This window comes from Loxodonta africana, chromosome 8, assembly GCF_030014295.1.
Source record: "Loxodonta africana isolate mLoxAfr1 chromosome 8, mLoxAfr1.hap2, whole genome shotgun sequence".
Classification (NCBI taxonomy): domain Eukaryota; kingdom Metazoa; phylum Chordata; class Mammalia; order Proboscidea; family Elephantidae; genus Loxodonta; species Loxodonta africana.
In genome coordinates this window covers 683256-701606 of record NC_087349.1, presented here as the reverse complement: position 1 = coordinate 701606, position 18351 = coordinate 683256, and the positions used below count along the sequence as shown (strand labels likewise).

General features: G+C 50.0%; 1 protein-coding gene across 9 annotated transcripts; it reads right to left on the bottom strand.

The window, feature by feature from the left end:
- Positions 1 to 2608: 2608 nt before the first annotated feature.
- On the bottom strand, positions 2609 to 17739 carry ZNF746 (zinc finger protein 746). 9 transcript variants are annotated; one of them, XM_064289562.1, is made up of 7 exons: positions 17669 to 17739; positions 14386 to 14685; positions 14170 to 14296; positions 13118 to 13231; positions 9109 to 9300; positions 8586 to 8711; positions 2611 to 7599 (listed from the first exon to the last, which is right to left on the bottom strand). In XM_064289562.1, the coding sequence occupies exons 1-7, from the start codon at positions 17690 to 17692 to the stop codon at positions 6515 to 6517; spliced, it is 1968 nt and encodes a 655-aa protein (XP_064145632.1). In that variant the 5' UTR covers positions 17693 to 17739; the 3' UTR covers positions 2611 to 6514. The 9 variants fall into 9 exon arrangements, with proteins under 9 accessions (XP_064145635.1, XP_023395321.1, XP_023395322.1 ...); XM_064289561.1 differs by having other exon boundaries at positions 2612 to 7602; XM_064289564.1 differs by having other exon boundaries at positions 2612 to 7599; positions 14170 to 14251.
- Between the last annotated feature and the right edge of the window lie 612 nt (positions 17740 to 18351).

The window sequence follows — 18351 nt, the reverse complement described above, 5'->3', positions numbered from 1 at the left end:
GACTTGAGGAATCATGTCTTTTATAAATTCTTGAAAATTGTCAGCCTTTTAAAAAGTATTCCTTTTCTCCTAATTACCTAATTAACTCCTTCTAGACAAGAACAAGGAAACCCTAGTGGCATAGTGGTTAAGAGCCATGGCTGCTAACCAAAAGGTTGGCAGTTCAAATCCACCAAGTGCTCTTTGGAAACTCTATGGGGCAGTTCTACTCTGTCCTATAGGGTTGCTATGAGTCAGAATGGACTCAATGGCAATGGGTTTGGTTTTTTTCTTTTCAGACTAGAAAGGAGCCCTAGTGGCGCAGTGGGTGAGAGCTTAGCTGCTAACCAAAAGGTCAGCAGGTTGAATCCACTAGCTGCTCCTTGGAAACCATATGAGGCAGTTCTACTTTGTCCTATAGGGTTCGCTATGAGTCAAATCAATTCGACGGCAATGGATTTGGTTTTCTGGTTTTCTAAACTAGAACTTTTTTTTTTTTTATGTTAGGCCTTCTTAGTCTATACCCTTAACACACCATATTTTTCCATTCAGCATTTTACCTTTCTGTCCTTTCTGGGTATTTTCCTCATCTATATTTCATTTACTAATTCTTTTCAGCTGTGTCTAGTTTTGCTGTTTGACCAGTCCATTTTTTGAGATTTCAGTGAATACATATTTTATTTCTAGAAATTTCACGTTTCTTTTTCAAATATTCCTTCCTTTTTAACAGTGTTTTTTTTTTTGCGTCCTTTGATTTTTTTTTTAATTTTTATTGTGCTTTAAGTGAAAATTTACAAATCAAGTCAGTCTCTCACACAAAAACTTATATACACCTTGCTACATACTCCCAATTGCTCTCCCGCTAATGAGACAGCCCACTCCCTCCCTCCAATCTCATTTTGTGCCCCTTTCGCCAGCTTCTAACCCCCTCTACCCTCTCATCTCCCCTCCAGGGAGGAGATACCAACATAGTGTCAAGTGTCCACCTGATCAAAGAAGCTCGCTCTTCACCAGCATCCCTCTCCAACCCATTGTCCAGTCCAATCCATTTCTGAAGTGTCATCTTTGGGAATGGTTCCTGTCCTAGGCCAAGAGAAGGTCTGAAGGCCTTGACCACCGGGGCCCTTCTGGTCTCAGTCAGACCATTAAGTCTGGTCTCTTTTTGAGAGCTTGGGTCTGCATCCCACTGCTCTCCTGCTCCCTCTGGGGTTCTCTGTTGTGTTCCCTCAGGGCAGTCATCAGTTGTAGCCAGGCACCATCTAGTTCTTCTGGTCTCAGGCTGTTGTAGTCTCTGGTTTATGTGACCCTTTCTGTCTCCTGGGCTCGTAATTACCTTGTGTCCTTGGTGTTCTTCATACTCCTTTGATCCAGGTGGGTCGAGACCTATTGATGCATCTTAGATGGCTGCCTGGTAGCGTTTAAGACCCCAGACGCCACTCTCCAAAGTGGGATGCAGAATGCTTTCTTAATAGATTTTATTATGCCAATTGACTTAGATGTTACCTGAAACCATGGTCCCCAAACCCCTGCCCCTGCTATGCTGGCCTTTGAGGCATCCAGTTTATTCAGGAAACTTCTTTGCTTTTGGTTTAGTCCAGCTGTGCTGACCTCACTTGTACTGTGTGTTGTCTCTCCCTTCACCTAAAGTAGTTCTTATCTACTATCAATTCAGTGAATACCCCTCTCCTACCCTCTTGATATTTCTTACGGTTTAGGTGATTTCTATCTACCATGCTTCCTCTATGCTTCTACCACACTCTCTGACCTGTATTAACTTTACATTTTTATTCATTGTAAAAATACTCATGCTATATTCTCTTTTGGATTATATGTACATGAATTTAAATTCTTGGGTTTTTAATCCTTGTGTTTGTTGTGCTCTCATTAATGGTGGATTGTTTCCTTGTGGGTTTTGAAATTTGTGATTATGAGCTTATATTGAGCAGGGTTTGTGATCTGATTGTGGGAGGATTCCTACTGTTTTTGAGTTTGCTTCAGCCAGGGATCTCTATTATTGGCATAGGCCCAATTTTTTTGTTAATTTATCAGCTCCACATATGACATGAATTTGAATCCCAAACCTGCATGAGCTACTTAGTTCATACTACTAGTAGCTTTCAATTCTCAAGACACCCCACTACTACCACCACCATCAAGAGCCCAGCTTTGAGACAAATAAGCTTTTTGTCATCTGTGGCAGCCATGGAGTTATGCCACTCAGATCCCCATTCAAGAAGTCACCATTCAGCTGCAAGGAGTGCAGTAAACTGACAGCCTCCAGTTGTTAATACCTTCAGGAAACGCCTCAACTTTCAAGTTAAGGCCAGTGCTTTTGCCTGAGTAGGATATTTCAGACCAGTGGTAGAGCCAGGGTTCTGAGGAAGTTTGTGGAGCAGTGGTTTGCGGTGTATACCTGTTAACTTTACCCAAAGAATGTGGACTTTGTGGCCAGTTCCTGGGAGCTAACCTCTAAACCCTTGGAATTTCCCAGGTGATTGAATTATTCAGGATACAGACTGGCCATGCCAGAAAGCCCACCATGTAATATCAGCCCATCCTCTGGGGAGGGAAGGGACCTGGAAATTGTTTCATCATGTGGAAAATGAATTAATCAATCATGCCTGTGTAGTTAAACTCTAAGAAAAAGTCTGAACATTGAGGCTCAGATGAGCTTCCTCATTGGTGATAGACATCAATGCCATCAGGAAGGTAATGCAACTTGTGGGACACAGCAGCTTCACACTGGGGACCCTCCCAGGCCTCACCTACGTGTCTCTTGCATCCTTTTTGCTATAATAAAACTATAGTCATACATACAGCATTTTCCTGAGTTTTGAGTCATTCTAGCAAACCATAGAAGTTTGTATTTGCATTTCTAACAAGAAGTCTGTATTTCCATCTCTAACAAGTTCCTAGGAAGTTAAACATAAGAATCATCTGGGGATCTTGTTAAAACGTAGATTCTGATTCAGTATATCTGGGTAGGAATGCAAATTCTCAGCAAGGAACTTGTTAGAAATGCAAATTCTCAGTAGGGGTTGGAACTGGATAGAACCAGTTTGCAGCCCTGATAGGATGTTAACAATTGTTAATTCTGGTTGACGGGAACATGAGTATTACTCTGGCATGTAATAGGTGTTACATAAATATTTATTGAATAGATGGATTATTCTTTGCATCATATTACATTTAAATTTTTTTCAAAATGATTTTAAAATAAACTAAAAAAATTAATTACATAGCCAGCACTTGACTCCCCAGCTGCCTTTTAGAAGCCTCATAAGGAGCAAAGACCATGTGTGACTGTTCCCTGCTGGTGCTCAGAAAATTACCACTGAGTGGGTGTCCCAACTCTTCAAGCTCCATGGCCTTTGACAGTGCTTTTCCATCTGAGAAAATCTTTTTTTTTTTTTAAAGAATGAGAAAACAGTACCAAATCTGGTAGCATGAAGCCCCAAAGTTCCCTGAGTGGCCCTGCAAGCGTAGTTGTGGCTCCTCCCACCCTCACCCCAGGCATTCAACTTCCTGGACCAGACAGGAAGCTAAGAGGATTGCTTTCTGCTACTTGGGCATTGTCAATTGCCTTTTCTTGGCCATTTCTTTATTATATCTACTAGCCAGACACTTTTACCAGGTAATTTCTCAGGCCTGTGAAGTCTTGTCACAGGTTAGGGCCAGGCCACCTGCTGAGGTCAAGCTTGCTCACACACACACCACAAGTGGTTATGGTACAGTGGAGTTAAATACAGCATTAGCAGTGAGTCCCAAGTGCTGTGGGAAGGTCCTCATCAGGTGGAAAGTCAGACTGGCCTCCTGTGCAGAGGCCCTGAGACTCTGAGAGCAGTTTCCCACCTCAAAGAGGCTGTGGTAGAGGCTGAGGCTGCAGACCAGTTTGGACAATGAGTTGCCCAAAGGGCAGAGTTGTTTGTGAAGCAGAGGACATGATTAAATTTATGTTTTGCAGATAACTTCAGTAGCTGTGAGGAACAGGCTGGAGAGAGGCTAAACTAGATGTCTCCAGTTCAGGAGGCCAGAGAACTACCATACTCTGTGCTGAAAAGGTATAAGGCTCCTCGAGACCACATCTTGCCAGGCTCTCAGAAGGCATCTCACCTGCATTTTTCGAAAATACCCCTCTCTGTCCCCCTTCTTTCTTTTAAATTTAGATGTGAGGCACCAGCCAGTTATGTTCCTGGCCCTTCTCCACAGCTTGACACGCATGCCCTTCCTGAGATGAGGTGTAGTTGTACATGGTGCTCTGTCCCAGGACCACAGGCTTCAGAGCCACAGAACTAGGATCTTTAGGGTCACAGAATGCAATACCCTCATTACGTACGTTAGTACAGCTGACCAGAAGTGGTCCCTTGCCCCAGGTCACACAGCTAGCAAGTTATGGGACCAGAGCTCAGACCTAGGACACCTCCAATCCCAGTTCACTTCCACTACACTCAGACATCAGATGGACTTTGCTCCAAGTTCAGGCATCTCAACAACTACAGGCATCATCAACTCTTCCATCACCTCCTGCACGATAAGAAAAAGTTTCAAGGAGAAATCAGACAATGTACAATGTTCTTCGACATTTTGCAACTTTCCTCCCAGACTTTTCTATCTTTATGGCCATCATACCAAATTATATAAAACAAAATTACAAAAACACGTTTATATTCTGAAACAAAGTGACCTGACGTGTTTTGATTTCCCTCCAAATGTCAGTTTATCTTCACCAAGTCTAACTTCTCTGGAATTCTTCCATTTTGAGTTCTCAGGGACAGGCACCTGTCTGGGTGCAAGGTGACCGAGTACAGAAGAACAGTGCTGAGGAAGCTGACCACACAGCTCCCTTAGGGGTGTGGTCAGAAGCTTCAGTGCCAAAGACACAGCTCTAAGAATGGAACCCACCAAACCGCCTTGGTGCTGGTTAGATTTTATTTTAACAGGATGTTTTCTGTTCATTTGTTTTTCAAAATATCAGTTATATCAATATTAGAAGTGTAAACAGGTACAAAATATACAGTACAAAGAAACAGTTTTCTTAACTAGTCTATTGCCTAATAAAAGTACGCATGAGGTTGCTGAATGAATGAAATATCTGGTCTCTCCCTCCGGCAGGGGAACCAAGGTACCCATTTTGGGTAAGAGAACCAGTGGCTGCTTCAACAAAACGAGACTGGATATTCACGTGGTCAAGACAGCACTATGGTAGAATCAAGAAAACTGGGTCCGTTTCTATTTCCACCATGAAGATGTTAAGACACAGGGAATGAGCAAGCCACTTACCCTTCCCTAGCTTCTCAGGCTTTGCCTCCCAAGTGCCCCTGACCAGAGAGCGAGCTCACACACACACCAAGGGCAGGTGTTCAGAGACGTGGTACCTGCGGGCCTGATGATCTCACCCATGCAGGTGCGGGAACAGGTCTTTTAAAAGGCCAACGTTAAAACCCTTCTCCCCCAAGCTGATGTCCCAGGACCATGGGCCATGTCTACCCTGTGGCTCTCACACCTTGTGGCACACCACAACGTACCCAGTGAGGACCTAAGATGTGTGCTCTTTGAGCAACTTATTTCCTCAGCTCTAAAAATAAATCACACCTGGCCTGTCTGCTGCACAAAGTCACGATAATGACCAATGAAATGCAATGTGAAAGCATTTTGAAAACAAAACAAAACAAAACAAACATTACACAAAGAGGCAAGATAAGCAGAGCCTCTTACTGGAGTGGAGGGCTGCCTCGTGCAGGCAGTATGCCCTGCTTCCTTTGGGCTCTGCCAGGGGTGGGCGGTGTGTTGGGCCCAAGCCCCCAGCCTGTTTCCCCCTCTCCAGACCCAAAGCCATGTTTTCAGACCGCTCTCCTCAGGAGGTCCAGGAGTTAGGGAAAAGGCGGCATGGACAAGCTCCCTTCTGGTAGGAACGGCAGGCAGCCGTGACAGGGACAACACAAACAGGACCAGCCTTTTCAGACAGAGAGGGAAGCTGGGAAACAGACAGGCTACTTCAGGGACGTCTTTCTCCCCACTGAGACGAGGGTGGGGCCCCCTGGAACCCAGCTGTCCTCACTTCCCAGAGGCTCGGAGCCCCAGGCCTGGACCAGCCTACCCTGGCATGGTGTGATACCCCACTCCAGGGAGTCACCTGGTAGCCACCCCAACACTCAACTCACTGCCAGACTTGGTGAGGACCCAGCAGACACAAACACATGCTTCAAAAACCAAAAGTATGCTACAAAATTTAAACTGGTGCTACTACTATCTTCCAGCTTTGTCCTCAGAATTAAAAAAGTTTCATAATTAAATTACTTAAAATTCTATGGTACTCAGTTTCACAACCAGAGAACTCTGCTTTGTTTATAGGTGAAAGCTGTACTGTTGGATGGTTTCTCCTTCTCCGCGATCAGCGCCCAGCCACGCCTGCGCTTGGTTCTTCCGGTCTCCATCTCTGTCTGTGCGCTCTGGGTCTCTCCCTGGCGCCCGGAGACGATCCTTTCAAGCTTGTGCGCCTGCGGAAGCCCCAGGGGCCGCTTGCCTTGGTGGGGCTTCAAAGGTTACTGCCGTCAGCGGGACCCAGGACGCTGAGGCCACAAGTCCAGTCCGTCACCAGGTCTGTAGTGGCCCCTGGCCCTTTGGAGCCAGGACTCTTGAAAGGGTCCGGGGGCGCAGGCGGAAGGGGCGGGAGCGGCTGACCTCGGGCCGACCCCTTAGCGCCCGCAGCATGGTTGCGCTGGTGCTTGCGCAGGTGGTCCTTGCGGATGAAGCTCTTGCCGCAGACGGTGCAGGCGAAGGGCCGCACGCCCGTGTGCGTCCGGTAGTGGTCGATGAGTTTGGAGCGCTCTGTGAAGCGCTTCTCGCACTCGGTGCAGGGGAACGGCCGCTCGCCCGTGTGCAGCATGCGGTGTCGGATGAGGTGGGCTGGCCGCGTGAAGCAGCGCCCACACTCCCCACAACGCAGCGCGCTCCCGTCCCCGCGCGCACCGCTGCCCGCCGCGCCTGTGGTGCCAGCCGTGCCTGTGCCCGCGCCCGCCCCATTGGGCAGCCCACAGCTGCGCTGGTGGGCAGCGAGGCTGACCTGCAGCTGGAAGCTCTTCCCACATGTGGCGCACGTGAAGGGTCGGACCCCGGGAGGAGCTGCTGGGTGCTTCTTCAGCCCCGCCTTGTGGCTGAAGCCCTTTGTCCAGCCCGGGTACTTACAGGGCTCACTGAAGGGTCTCGGAGCCTGGCCAGGGTCCAGGACAGCCTCCCCACTGTCTGGCGACTGGTAAGGGAGCCCCTCAGGCCCAGCCCTTGGGTTCAGGCCCACAGAAGGTTTGCACCTGAAGTTCCAGCCCCACCGGACCCCACTGAGGAGCCAGTCCCCGACGGGGGCTTCCTCCTGGGCCACAGCGGGGCTCAGCTCCCGGACATCCCGCTCTGGCCGATCCGGCTCCCTCAGCCCCAGCACAGGGTCCTGGCTGGGAAATGAGCTGCCCTGGCTCTCCCAGGCCCCCTCCTGGACAGGGCTGGGGAAGAACCTCGTGGCCTGGCCTGGTCCAAACAGGGTTCCATGGGCCTCCAGGTCAGTAGGGTGCACTGGCGTGGCGACCACCTCCTCCTCCTGGACCTCTGTTTTTATCACAATTTTTACGTCTGCTGAGAAAGACAAAAAAAACGGGTGTCGTCTGTCCCCTCCCTACTCGGCCCCACAGCCACCACTCTCAGGACCACTACCCTTGAGACCATCGCTCAGGAACCGTGAGGACACCTGTGCTTGGCCTCCACCAAGGACAAGCAGCGATCAAATTGGCTCTTTGGGTCCCATGAACTGTTGGCTGTTAAGGCTCATCACGAATTCAAGAAATAATTCTGACTACTGGTGGCACATACCTGAGGGGCAAAGTGCTAACCTGGGATTCGGGGGAGTCTGAGGTCCTACCTGGCTCTGCCCCACACTAGCTGTGGGCTTTAGAGCAGTCCCTCCCCCACCTCCTCTGTGGTGTAACTCCTCCAGAACTACCTAGCACACTGCCGGGCATGCAGCAGGTATCAACCAGCGTGCCCCCTAGCCAATGATAAAAACACTGTTCAATGGGTAAAGTGTGCTTGATTTTATGGAAATGCATTCGAAGTTCACATCCTGAAGTTTTGTTATCAGGGCTCTAGGCTGTTTTGTTTGTTTTTAGCACATTTTGGCACTAAATATGGCAGAGATCATTACTTAAAGTAACAGATAACTGGCCTACACAGCAGAAGGAAATAGGAGATTTGTACATATACGTGGTAGCTGTTCTTCTCAATCCCAGCCTTCAGACACCTGTCTTTAGTAGTAACAACTACCTAAGAAGTTGTTTCTGTTTTGTTCTGCGTGAAAGAGAGGAGCTCCTGGCTGCTGGAGTTTGGGAAGGAGGTATATCTCCTCAAGGAGTCAGCTTATCAGGGTAGACCGATCAACACCATGTGAAAGGAGATAAAGAACAGAGTGTACGGGGTCACAAGACTATAGAAACCTGAATGCCTGTTGGCTGACAGGTCTGGACAGTTCTCCAATAAAAACAAGTGTGTCTGGGGTGTCTAGGGCAAGGCTTCCCCAGCAGGCACACAGGGCCGCCCTCCCTCCTCTCCCAGCCCCTGTATACCTTCCGTGGAGGCTGCAGTGTTGAGCTTCAGAGTCCCATCTGAACAGGCGGAGGAAGGATGGTGGGGAGGGAGGTCTGCCTGCCAGGAGCTAGGCGGGATAGTGGTGGAAAAGCTGGAATGGACGCCTGCAGGGTAGGAACCAGAGCTTGTAGGTTCAGGGAAAGAAAGGGGACAGAGAAAAACTACAGGAGGGTAAAGTGGGCAAGCCCTGAGACGCCCTGCAAAAACCATGACAGCCAGACCTCTCCTGAACCCAGCTTCTTTCACCCCCTTCTCTGAGGCACTAGGAAGCCCAGATATCACTTACAATCAGATGAGGCAACTAGTGATTGAAATGCCCGGTGTTGGGAGAGGAGGAAGAACAGGGTGAGGCAAGGATGTGGACCACAGCGGCACTGAACTCAGTGGCCCTCACGGTGGGTCAGATGCCTTGAGAGTCCACGACACCCCCCTCAGCACTCCCAGAGCCCCTTCCCCTCCGCCAGCCCAGGCCCCCCAGTGCTTCCCGTCCTGGCCACTCACTGGGGGTAGTGTCCGTTGAGAGGTCTCCTGCTCCCGAGTCCAGCTGGCTCAGGCCCCAGGGCTCCTCCCCGATGTCTGGCTGCCCAGCTGCCCAGGCCTCCACCCCTAGAGCCTGTTGCTCCTGGAGCTGGAGCTCACCCTCCTGCTTGATCTGCATCAAGAGGTCAGGAGCAGGAACAGGGGGCCCAGAGCCTAGGGAAGGGAGAGTGCATGAGCCAACAGCAACAGAGGACCCACACCAGCCAGGAAATGGACACAGAGGCCTTAAAGGGGTCAAACAGCATAGGGCCTGGTGGAAAGAGAAGGCAATAGTAAATGGGCTCCCAGGCCTTCTGGGCAAAGCCTGACGACACATGATCCTGGGAACACAAGCAGGGTGAAAGGGAAGAATATGTAATGAGTACTTAGGCCAACTTCTGCTTGGTGGGGAAGACAGGCTAATAGTGGGAAGTCCTCTCTCCCACTCTAAACACGGGAATCTAGACAAAACTTAACCAAAAGTCCCCCCAAACCCCACTCTCATGTTTAAGTGAACTTAAAACAAATATTCCAGATACAAGAATCAAAGAGAACACACAAAGTCAAACCAAGAGTCAGAGCAGAGGCCAGTGGCCCACGGGGTCTCCGGAGTCGGTTACAGTCCTTAGGGCTGGGGTTTTAGCATTCACAAGGCAAAGAGCAGGAACTCTCCAGGACCAGGTGGAAAGTCACCCACAGGAAATCCAAGGCCCATGTCTACACTGAATTCACACTATTCACATGGGGCAGAAGCCCTAGGTTGAGAAATTCACACAAAAATAGGCTGAGAACCATGGAAACCCGTGGGGTTCCAGAACGGGCAAATGCAAAACTACCCCACAGGGACACCTCATGGCACAGGTCATCAGGGACTCCAACTAAAAAACTGAAATTGCAAACCAGAAGAGCAGCCAAAGGGCCCTAAGGCTCAGAAAATAAAACTCAGGGGAGAAGGCACTCCCAAGATCTACAGAAAGGGTAAGCTGAATGACACATAAAGCAAGTATGCATAAAATGCCAAAAATATAGAAGGAATAGGGTCTCCATAGCAAGACTTACCTTCAAAAAGACAACTTTGAAAAAGCTAAATAGACATTCTAGGAATGATAAAAGCAGTCACTGAAATGAAAATTTCAATGGATGGTATAACAGACTGAACACAGCTGAAGAGAAGATCAGTGACGTGGAAGCTGGGTCCAGGGAAAACACTCAAGAGTACGGTCATGAGAGATAAAGAATTGAAAAACATGAAAGAGAATTTAAGAGACAAAGGGGATAGAATAAGGAGTACCAATATATGCCCGTAAAAATTTCAGAAGGAAAGAGTAGAGAGATGAGTAAACGGCAGTAAGCAGTAATGGCTGAGATTTTTTCCAAAACTGAAGAAATTATGAGTCCACAGTTCGAAGTAGGAAATAAAAATATACAAACCTGGACAACATTTGTGTGAAATGGAATAAGAGTAAAGTCAAAATCTTAAGAGGTACTAAAGAAAAAACACCGAGATGCAGATTCAAAGCAGGTTTCCATCAGCAATTATGCTATCAGGATATGATGGGATGTCTTCAAAACGCTGAGAGAAAACACCTGTCAACTCGTTTTATGAGGTCAGTATAATTTTGACAGCAAAAACTAGAGGACAGTAGATGAAAAAAACGTATATAATAATCTCATTGATAAACATATATGCGAAGATTCTAAATGAAATAAATATCTCTCAAACTCAGCAATGTATTTATAAGAAACTAAAAAAGGCAATACATTATGAACAGACTAAGTTTGCCACAAAAACTCAAGGACAAGTTAACATAGTAGTAACACAAGTCACAAATTTAACAGAGAATTTAATGAAGAAATTTTTTGTATGAATTAATGGGGAAAACGATATAATCATCTCAACAGATGCAGATGCAGCGTTCAGCACTTCTATTTCAAGCATACAGCTGGCTGCATATTCAGAGAAACTCCTCCCAGAGTACTAAGCATATAAAAATGCTGGGTAAAGTATAAAAATACATTAAAAAAAAAATGGATGACCTGTAAATAAAGTAAGGAAAACAAACAGAGGCAGACTGTCAGAAAGCCCAGTACCACTACGGACATGTGCCTTCGATGTCTTATCTCCTAGAGCCGAGGCTTCAAAGGAACGCCCACATCTGGGGTAGAGGACTGTGAAAAGCCTGGGGTTCAAGCAGGGTGGGAGGGTGGACTGAAGACCCCCCACCACCATACATGTAAGTCCAGAACCCCAAAGGGCAACATTTCCAGTAGATTAAGAGAAAAACAAAAGTGAAACCCTGCCCTGCAGGAAACTTGCGTGGCCTGGCCTTGGCTCTAGGCTGAGGGGGAAGAAGACTCTTCCCTGGGAGCTGACAAACCCCAGCAGGCACTCACACCACCAACGTGGCCAAAAAGCTCTGGGCCAAGACTCTAGCTTGAAGTGGTCCCAGGTCTGCACTGGCACCTGATGACCAGCAGAGGCAGAAATTTATATTCCCAGGAAAACAGCAGTTTAAACACAACTTTCAAATAACTAATGAGCTCACAAATCGATCACCCAACCAATAAACTGGCTCAAAGTCAGTGAAAATTTGGAACTGTAGAATCTGGCTCATAGAGACTGTGGATATTAAAAATATCACATATAAAATATAAATTTTAATGTATTTAGAGAAATGAAAAAGGGGAGTGAAAGTATGAAAAATATACAAGGGACTAACAAAACTAGCTAATCAGATTTTAAAAGAGAATCAAATATAACTTTAGAATTAAAAGATGAGATCATTGAAATAAAAAATCAAATCTGTGGGCTAAAAAGGAAAATGGCACAACTGAACAGAGAATAGTGAACTAAGTAGAAAACAGATCAGAAGAAATTATTCAGAACTCAGAATAGACACCCATATACCTGCTGCCGTTGAGTCGATTCCGGCTCACAGAGACCCTAAAGGACAGAGTAGAACTGCCCCATACGGCAGTTCCAGGAAGTGCCTGGTGGATTCAAACTGCCAGTGGATTCAAACTGCCAACTTTTTGGTTAGCAGCCGCAGCGCTTAGCCACTGTGCCACCAGGGTTTCCAGAATACAGACAGAGGTGGAAAATAGAGAGGCTCAAAGATATGGAGGCTAAAATGAGAAAGTTCCAGAAAAAGAGAATACAGAATGGTAGTAAAGCAATATTCAAAGAGATGGCATTGTGAATTTCCCCAAATAGATGAAAAAAATAGCAATGATTAAACCAGGATAAAGAAAAAAAAATCCAAACCTAGACATATAGTACCAGAACTGCAGATAACCGAAGTCAGGTCTATAAGAAGCCAGAGAGAAAAGGCAGATTAACGACAAAGGGACAATGGTAACACTGACAGACAGCCTCTCAACAGAAGCACCAGAGGCCAAAAAAAAAGGGCCAATTACCTTCAAAGAGCTCAGAGAAGATAACCACCTAGAATTTTGTCGTTCAAAATAGGGATAGAATGGAGAGATTTCCAGACAAATATGAACTCATATATAAACACACAATCTAAGAATTCATTACCAACACACCCTAAAAAACAACTTCTAAAGGATGTGTTTTAGGAATAAAAGAAAATTGTTGCACCATGTGGTAACAGATAACTTATGTTCTGTAACTACTGATGGGTTTAAATGAAATCTGGTTCTTGGATGGAGGCAATGAATGAATCCAATTCTGTCTTTTATACATTCCCACCTCCCCTATCCTTCCTCCTCCCCGCATTCTGGGCCACTGGCTCTCTTTACTAGAAGATCATGTTTCCTGTCCGTTTCCACCATGGAAAGTGTGAGCTTCTAGACTGTTAACTGAATAGTTACATGATCTAATTCAGCTGTAAAAAAAAATCTTAGTTTTAAAACATCGCAGTTTGACATCCTCCTTGGCTCTCTCTGGAAAGATCACACTCCCTGGCCCTTGATTTTTCTGCTTGATGTGAGACCCTGTTATCTCCCTGCCCTCCTCCCAGCCCCTCACCTGGACTAGGGTCCACAGGGACATCTGGAATCTTGGGGCCAGCACGGCGCCAGCTGCATGGTTCCTTCCCTTGCTCGATTTGGGAGAGGACCTCGGGCTTGGATATAGCATAGTCTGAGGGAAGACAGAAAGGTTAGCATCTGCCACATGCAATTCAGAGCTGGGGACAGGCAGCCTGGGAAGCTGGCCAGAAACCAAGAATGACCTAGAAGCAAAATTTCTTGATTGGTATACAGCAGTGGTTCTCAGCCACTCAGAGGGCATTTGGCAAAGTCTGGAGACATTTCTGGTTGTCACAACTGGGGTGTGGCCGGTGGGTAGGGGCCAAGAATGCTCTGCATCCTACCATGCACAGGACAGCTCCGGCAACAAAGAATTACCTAGTGCAAAATGCCAACGGCTGCGGCTGAGAAACCCTGGTGGAGCTGCCACATTAAGGAGCAATGTATTTCCGTAAATTAAAACACAGCCTTGTGTCTGCACTGGCCCCATCCTTACGAAGCATGCATTACACGTAGAAACCATCACGAGGAGAAGCCAGCCTACGAAGAACAGAGTGCAGGCTCTTACTGGGCAGTATCGAGTGGGGAGAGCAGCAGTGGCCCCAAGGTGTGGATGGAAGCAAAGCCTTGGGCATGAAGAAAATGTGCGCAGCAGTGAGAAGCGTGGTCTGCTCATGTTCCCCACCGGCCCTTGAGGAGCATCATGTAAAGCCATACATTGCATGTAACCGCTCAGAGAAGGCTAAAAGAGAAAGTGGACTCAATTATATACTAACTATGAGAGCAGTAGGAGCCCTTTCCACTCCAGCTCTCGGGAACAAAAACAGAAACTTCCATGCTCTAGACCTGGCACTCCATGAGCCTCAACCATGGTGGAAGGCAGCCTCTGGCTTGGCCTTCTAGGCTCCTCTTTAGCAGGAAGCAGAGACAGCTTCTCGAATGGCCTAAGTTCCCAGTGATTTACAGATCGCTAAGATGAGAAACCAGCAGGGAGAGGGTCAAGGATGCCCCAAAATCATACTTAGCAGAGAAATGAGCATCAGGCCTTACCCAGGGAGACCAGCGTCTCATAGTTGCCCCTCATCACGTGCTTGTAGAGCTCCTTCTGCCACTCGTCCAGCTTCCCCCACTCCTGCTCAGAGAAATACACGGCCACATCATCAAAGGTCACGGGCACCTGGAACCACAAGCGCCACACACGCTCACACACACACTTACAGGCTTGGCCGCTCTGGCTCCCCCACCCCAGGATGCCCATGAGCTGACCTTGGGCACTTCGCCCTTGCTGCCCGGGGGCAGCCGCAGGATCCAGAAGTTTCTGTTGCGTAGCAGGTTCTCCATGTTCTCCAGCCGCCTCTGCAGCAGCCCGTACTCCTGCAGGAGCGTCCCCAGCATTGCCCACTTGCCCTCCAGCTGGTTCCCGAACTCCACGGCCGTCTTCTCGCAGTCAGCCAGCTTCTTCTCTGCCATCCCAGTCCGGCCTTCAAGGGAAAGCAAGCGAGCAGCCTGCGATTCAATCTTCCTCTCCATGGCCTGGATTGTGGCTGCCATTGTCCATGGAGAAATCTTTCAGAAATAAAGAGAAGATCAGCACCATTCATTCCCTCCACCATGCCCCTTAAGTCCTATTCCCCTAGGCACAGGGAAGTTGAGTTGGAGTAGGGATTCCTGTACCACATGTCAGACCTACACCAGGGAATCACCTCCTTTGGGCATCTCAGCTACCACCCAAGAGGTGGGTGCTGTTCTTCTAGCCTCAGCGGCACACATCTATCATGGCACTTACCACCCTAGAGTCAGTTCCTTCATTGTTCTCTAAACCGTGAGCCTTTCAAATGCAGTACTCCATCTTTCTCCAACACCATGCTAGCACAGGGCAGGTACTCAGTACAATTTTGATAATAAACTGTGGCTTAACCAAGCTGGAGCATCTTGATGGAGAAATAGTAAACCAAAGATATGCTAAAGCCCAGCCAGCACCTCCACCGTAATCACACAGTAGCTGTCCACTGATGACATGGCAAAAACCAGCTGGCTCATGGGAACAGCACAATCAAGTAGCAGACCTCAATTTTTTTTAAGCATCTCACGTCTCCTTTTAATAACCATAAAAATCTAAGGGCTAATTTCCCTCCTTCCAGAAGAATCTGATTTTGCCTCCTCCCTAACTGCCCTGTCCTGCAAGCTAAAAGTCACCGTTACTGCAGATGTCATCAGTCTAGAGTGAACGCTTTCTGACATACAAGAGCCCCCTGAACTTCTGACTTTCTCTCATTACTCCCAACCTTCCCAAGATAAAAATTACGGTCTCGGGCATTTTTGCAGCTGCAGCAAGCAGAGTCTATGACATACCCTAGAGTCTGGTCAGGAACACCAGACACAAGCTACAAAGCTGGGCTTTCACACAGCACAAGTCATCAGACATGTGGAGCCCCCTGGGCAGAGCCATCCTGCTGTTGGGGGTGGTCACAGTGACTCAGATGAGAGCTTCAGGCATCCAAAGGAAGGGTGTGCTTTGCTCTGGGTGGGGGAGCCAATAACTTGACCCTTCCAAGTCTGAAGGTTGAACCTAAGGGTCAGAGAGAAGACCCTGGTATCTATGCTTCCTTCTGTCAATAATTAAGGATCTAGACCCATTGCCACTGAGTTGATTCTGACTCACAAAGACCCTACGGGACAGAGCAGAACTGTCCCACAGGGTTTCCAAGGAGTGGCTGGTGGATTCAAACTGCCAACCTTCCGGTTAGCAGCTGAACACTTACCTAATACAAAACTCTGGAAATTATGCCTAAACAAATGGTTGGTGACTATTTATAAAATAAAAAAAGTGACTATTAGCAACTAGTGTGAATCATTTAGAGAAAATCACTGGTGGATATCCCGAAAAATGGTAACAAAATGAGTTTGACAGAATCAGAATAAACTGCCAAGGACAATGCATGAGAGTGCTTGGAGGGAAGGAGGACCAGAGGACTTCTGACATGAAGAAGCCAGGGCTTTAGATGGATCTCAAAGGGTGAGGAGGTTCTGGCTAGGGAGAGGGCTGTTGTGAGGGAAAACTGCATGTGGGTGGCGCTCCTGCTCTCAAGGTGCGGGTGGTACAGCCCAAAGGGTTTATCTACCACACAGGGCTGGGCCCTTTGAGCTGGCCAGCTCAGCTCTAGCTGGCTCAGCTCTGGCCTTAGAAAGGCCACCCTGCATCAACATCCACGTTTCCTGCCCTTCCCCTGCTCCTCCTCTCTGGCCAGTCCCTCAAGAAGTCTCCTTCATCATCCAACTCCTCACCCACAGAAATCCTACTCATTCTTGAATTGTATCGACTGTGTATTACAATTTTTGTGTTACATGAAAAAAGGCATACAAAAACTATTAAAAAAATTTTTTAAGAACATTAAGGCAAAAACATTTTCTTCCTATTTTAACGGGGCAGGGGGCTTCAGGTAAGGCTTCGTGCCATGAGGTGCGGCGAGGTGGTGCCGGCTCCATTTACTAAATGGTGGGTGGGAGAGTACGATGCCCTCACAGACTGCTGCCAGGGAAGCAGGAACTTCTGCTTGAGAAGAGCCACGGTAAGGGAACTCCAAAGCCTCCAAGGTGCCTCATCTACAGGAGGAAGCCCACATTCTCTTCCCAGGCAACCAACCCCCTTCCAGCTCTCTCTGCAGCTTTATCTCCCACAACCTCCCTACCCAACCATCTCTTCCAGGGACGCAGGGCTCTCTTCTGTCCCTGGGCACATACTGCCCTCTCTGAGCTCTGTGCCTTTGCCCAAGCGTCCTCCTACCTGCAAAGCTCTGTACTTCAGCCGCTGAAATCCTAGCCTTCCCTGGAAGCCCCGGTCAGCACAGGGCACAGAACACCGCCTGGAAGGGCTGGGGCAGACAGAGGCTGCCCTTCCCACTCCTTCCTCTGGCCCTGTGCAGGCACTTACCTCTTTCTGTTCTGCACTGTTATTACCAGCGTACGTGTCTGTTTCCCCCACCACACATGGGTCCCTGAACACAGACTTCCTAGCTGTGTGGTCCGGGCCAAGTTATTTAACTTCTCTAGGCCTCAGGTTTTCCTTTTGTTTGACGGTGGTAACAGCACCTACCCCACAGGTTTGCAGTGGGGACAGACTAACCCTAACAGGGCTGGGTGCAGCGCCTGGCTCTACGCACGGCAACCGTCTTCCACGGCAGCACGGCGCCGGCACGCAGCGGGGGACCCGTGCATGCGGAGGGAAGGCACCTCCAAGGTGGAAGCGGCCGCCGAGGGGCAGGAAAGCCCCGCGAAGGGCGGTCGGCAGGCGCGGAGATGGGTGGAGGCGGCGGATAGGGCGGGGGCAGGAAGGTCCGCGGGCCGCGGGCGCTCGGCGGGGCGGCCTCCGGCGGGACGCGGATCGGCCGGCGTGGGGGCCCGCTCGGCTGCGCCCTCGGCCCGCGGACCCGCGCCCCCCGGGCCCCCGCGCCCCTCCCCAGGGCCCGCGGGCCGTGAGCCGGGCCCGGGACACGCAGGCCGTCCCCGGGGCCCCGAGTCCGCGCGTCCGGCCGCGTCTGGCCGCCCTTACCGGGGCCGCCGCCGCCTCGGCCATGGCCCTGCGCTGTCCGCGGCCGGGGCCGCCGCCGCCGCCACAGGCCTCGCCGCTCTCGTCCTCCTCGTCCGCTCCCCGCCCGGCCGCCCGCCCGGCCGCCCGCTCGCCCGCCCGCTGGCCGCAACCCGCCGTCGCCCGCGCCCGCCGCCCGCGCTGCGTCCTGGGAGCGCGGAGCCGCAGCGCGGAGGACGGAGGCCCGCGAGGCTTCCTGGAGGCGGCGCGGCCGCACAGCACCCCCTGCAGCCCGAGAGGCGAACGGCAGCGCGGCTCCGCCCGCCCCGCCCGGCCGAGCGAGCGCGGCTCCCGGCGGACACGCGGCTCCCGGCGGACACGCGGCTCCCGGCGGACACGCGGGCGGGCGCGCGGGCGGACACGCGGGGGGACACGCGACTCACAGCGGGCGGACACGTGGACAGGCGGGCGGACACGCGGACACGCGGGCGGACACGTGGACAGGCGGGCGGACACGCGGACACGCGGGCGGACACGCGGACAGGCGGGGGGACGCGCGGCTCACAGTGGGCGGGCGGACACGAGGGCGGACACGTGGACACGCGGGCGGACACGCGGACACGCGGGCGGGCGCGCGGGTGGACACGGGACTCAGCCGGCGGACACGGGGGACACGCGGGCGGACGCGGACACTCGGGCGGACGCGC